The following is a 4,595-nucleotide window of genomic DNA, read 5'->3' on the forward strand; positions in this document are numbered from 1 at the left end:
AGTTTGTGGAAGTGTTATCGGAAAGGATGGATGATGTTCACCATCAAGTGCGTACAAACTTGAAAACGTCTGCTGATTCGATGAAGTTAACTTATCATAAGAGATCTACAGAGGTCAACTTTGTACCAGGAGACAAGGTATGGTTGTATAATCCCAGGAAGACCAAAGAGAAGTCTCCTAAGTTGTCTTCTCCATGGGAAGGCCCATATGACATAGTGGATCGTCTCTCAGACGTGACTTTCCGGATCAAATGTGGTCGGCGAGGTAAGCCAAAAGTGGTGCATGCCAACAGGCTTTGGCGTTATCATGGTCCAGGACATTTCAGTTGGGACGAAGTGGAAAAAAGAACAAATGACGCTGCTGAAGACGTGCCACCTGAAGAAGCCACCGTCGAAGAAGAAACTCTACTCAGTTTGGAGAAGGGAAACGGTGAAGCTCTTGGTGATGTTACTAACACTGATGTGACTGTTACCGATGATGGGACATTTACTGATGAAGCAGATGAACCCCACATGAAGCAGAAGCCAATCAACAAAGTCTCTTAATTTTACGGGACGTATCTTCTTCCGTACTGGTCTCCGTCTCAATTGTAATTTTGTGTTTGTAATTCTGTACATTTTAATTAAGTAATTGTTATTGGTTTATTATATGTGGTTATTGTTCGGGACGAACAATATTAAGGAGGGGGCAGTGTTGCGTCAGCAGTCACATGACTACAGTGACGCAACGTTTCTAGAATTATAACTTTACGATACACTTATTTCAATATTCGCGTTAAAACAAACACTATAACGAACGAACGTTAACTTCAACAATACCCTGTGACTGCAGTTCAATTACTCACTGTCTACACACACATTACCTTACCGCGTCACGTTTTCCCCTCTTATATATACCAGCCTACCCTACTAGTAAATACTAGACCATTTGCCAAGATACGGGATAGTTCTAGAAACAAGAGAGCGTGAGAATTGTCACGTGATCTCGATGACGCAACAATACGTTTTAAAAGTAATAGAGACTGAAAAACTTGTTGTATAATATGACCAGGTGGTTTTAAAGTGATTATATTTTAAAAATTACTTGTTCTAGGGGAATTTCATTTCAGTGGAGACATTGAGAATCAATGTATTGTTCAGAAAAGTTTGGAAATGGTATTGAATGTTTTAAAAACTATTACAATCATTTTCAGTCAGCATATCAAACTTATCCCAAAAAAGAAGCTACTGGAAGCATCAGTTAGTCTGGAATGTAGACGGGCAATTAACTTGATTAATTGATAACTTATAAGCATTGGTTACATCTATTAATATTGCACAGAATAACTCATTAATTGAAGTTAATGTTTCAGATTATTAGTGTTTTTGATTATTCCAACTATCCAGTAATCAAAATATTGCCATTATGATTTTTCATTATTATTTTTGACTAATTCAAATTTGTTCAGCTTAATCTGTTAATGGCTCAACTCATGAAAATAATCAGCTAATCAAAATTAGGTTTTCCAACTACCCAAGTAATCAAAATGTTGCCATTATGGTTATTTCCTACTAAACTCAAAGCTACACAATGGGCTATCTGTGCTCTGCCTGCCGTGGGTATTGAACCAGATTTCTAGCTTCTCTTGTTTTTAGCCATCTCATGTGAGAATAATTTATTAGTTGAATGCAATTGATGAATGAGCATGGCGATTAATTAATTAGCAAATTACACTAATCATCTAGTACTAGTCTGGACAATGTTCATTGATCCTTGCAATATCCTGAACGTTGACACACAGTATCAAAATCACCAACCTCGTATTGTTGAAAGAAGATAAATAAATATACAGCAATGCTAAATTGCAAGGAAAGTGATTTATAAATATACATATATTTATACCTATTAGGTTTTTAAACATCCTTTGTTATGTCCAGTGTTTCCTAAATAAACCATATGATTAAATGTGCCTCAGATGAAATTTATTCCCTTAGAACAAGTAGTATTTTAAGATATATTTTTAAGTAATATGTTTTCTATATAATCACTCCATATATCTGTGAATTATAGTTAATAATACTGTGTTACTCGGATATTTGTTAGTCTATTTAAACATTTTTATCTTGGCTAACACAAACTTATAATAATTCAGGTTGTTTAAAGAACAAGTGTTTGTAACTCTTTTGATGCTGTGCTTGATGACCAGGTCAAATTACTAGCCCCATTGGTCAGATACCAGCACAAAGCTACCACCCTGGATTTGGACCCTATGATAGAACACCATCTCCAGGACCTGCCAGAAATTGTGAGGCCTACCCTCAACCAGGTGGACAAGGTCTTTTCAACTATGGTTATCAGGACTACCCTGCACAACCTCCCTCCCCTCCATCAGGGGCATCAGAGTCTCCTCCTCCTCACAGATCAATGGCCCAAAATCTCCATCCAGCTCAACCAGAATACAACCACAGACCACTAGGGTATGATGAACTCAGGAGCTCTATGCTAGCTCCATCTAGAGGAGGATACCAAGACAAATATGGTAAAATTCCTTTACCAATTCATTGTAGAAGAAAATGGTTTGGTGAAACTTTTCAATTGTTTGCTTAGTAAAAATTGGCCTTATGCAAAAATAGATATGCATGTAAATAGGTATGTAAATTAGATGCTTTACATATACATGGCTAATAAATGCTAAGTACACTGGTAACAAGGTTTGATATCATAAGTACAACTTTTTAGTGTTGAATAATTTAGTTGAAACATTTTCAGAGAAAGAGTGTGTTTCAGTTTTTAAAATATTTGTTTTTTACCATTCATTAATATTATTGTTATTGTTTTTAATATAATCATTGATTTTTATTAATGCTTTCATTAATTTTCAACTCTGCAAAGCTTCAAAAATAACTTCTTGTAAAATCTGCTTTATATCCACATAGCTAATTCGAATTAAATGTTTTATAAACAATTTTATTTGTTAAACGTTTTATTAAGTCATTTAACTATAAAATTAAAATGGAATAGAATTTTTGTTAAACATAATTAAAAAAAATTAGCATTATTATAGAATCATTGTTAAATGTAGTATTTCTTATTATAGAATCATTGTTAAATGTAGTATTTCTTATTATAGAATCATTGCTAAATGTTGTATTACTTATTATAGAATCATTGTTAAGCATAGTTAAATATTAGAGTATTATTTAATTAAATCTGGGCTACAACTAACATGTATTCAATATTTACATTTGTATTTGAAATTTAATGCCTATTATTTTGTGAATGGTTTAAATGTTTAAACTTTTTGAGCCTAGATTATAAAATAATCACATTTTCTAAATTAAAAGTAACAGAAATAATGGTATTTATGCAGCTTTTTGACTTATAAATTGATTTAGTTTATTAGGTAGCAATGCTCTTGATTTAACTTTTTAGTTTAGATAAAACTAACATGTTTTTGTAATCCTTCTCCAGGTTCCTATGGATACTCAGGAGCTCATTTAAATCCTACTTCACCGGGTTACACCTCCTATGAAACTGCTTCTCCACCCCAGGGGTACTTAGACAGAAGGCCTAGCTATGATGACCGACCTCCCTCACAAGGTACACCTAACCACCTTCCATGTCTCTACTCCACAGTGCCAAGGGCAGCGTTCCAAGAGGGGGAAGAAAAAAGTCTTCCACCTCAAGTGCATCATCCCCCTCCACATCAGCAGCCTCCAGTAGAGTATGAAACAGAAGGTAAAGTGATGATTTTTGTTTTGAAGGAAACTAATACACAAACAAAAAGAGTAGAAAAATACAAACATGGTATTGGTTTAATGAGATCATCTGTTTAAGGTGGAATCAGTAAATATGCAGGACCAATATTCAGCACTTTCATCCTTACTGGAAATATCTAAATTAGCTTATTTTTAGTTTTTACATCATATTAAAATTCTTACTTAACAAATGAAGTGTGCAAGAAAAGCCACATTTGTAGAGATATTTAGCTTGTATATATTCCCTGATAATATTTACTGACTTGACCTTAAAGTTTTATGATTCATTTTGAAAACAGATGTACGGTGGAGAGATCCAGATCTTCATGAAGTTATAGAATTTTTGGGCCATCCAAACAATGTGATACAAGCAAATGCTGCTGGTTATCTTCAACATCTTTGTTATAATGATGATCACATGAAACAGAAAACTAGGCAAGTATATCCCCATTACAGGAAATGTTATTAGAATTTAAATTAGATAATTAATATAAAATTATTTTAAACTTGGCCATTTAAATTAAATATAATGTTACGTCTCCGTTTTTAATTGATTTTCCGTAACTTCGTACCGACGAAACTTAAGCGACACAAGCCTTTACTTAATAAAACTGGTTTATTCTTTCCGAATATAACTTAACCGATACACTCAACAATCGCGCTAAACAAACGCTATAGCAACGAACGTCAATAATACTCCGACCGCAGATCAATTACTCACTATCTACTCACACATTACCCTTCCTTCTTTTATATACCAGCGTAACCTATTTCTAGTAAGAACTTGAACATTCGCCAAAGTACATGATATTCGGGAAGAATAAACCAGTTTTATTAAGTAAAGACTTGTGTCGCTTA

The 4,595-nt window shown here is 33.8% G+C and overlaps 1 protein-coding gene across 1 annotated transcript; it reads left to right on the top strand.

Moving 5' to 3' along the window:
- Positions 1-1,126: 1,126 nt before the first annotated feature.
- On the top strand, positions 1,127-4,172 carry LOC111088967 (DNA-directed RNA polymerase II subunit 1-like; the record flags this gene model as incomplete). Its single annotated transcript, XM_022400430.1, has 4 exons — positions 1,127-1,238; positions 2,186-2,518; positions 3,451-3,717; positions 4,037-4,172. Coding segments are annotated over exons 1-4 (848 nt in total), but the record flags the coding sequence as incomplete, so codon positions are not given.
- Positions 4,173-4,595: the final 423 nt, after the last annotated feature.

This window comes from Limulus polyphemus, unplaced genomic scaffold (genome assembly GCF_000517525.1).
Source record: "Limulus polyphemus unplaced genomic scaffold, Limulus_polyphemus-2.1.2 Scaffold4884, whole genome shotgun sequence".
In the NCBI taxonomy this organism is placed as follows: domain Eukaryota; kingdom Metazoa; phylum Arthropoda; class Merostomata; order Xiphosura; family Limulidae; genus Limulus; species Limulus polyphemus.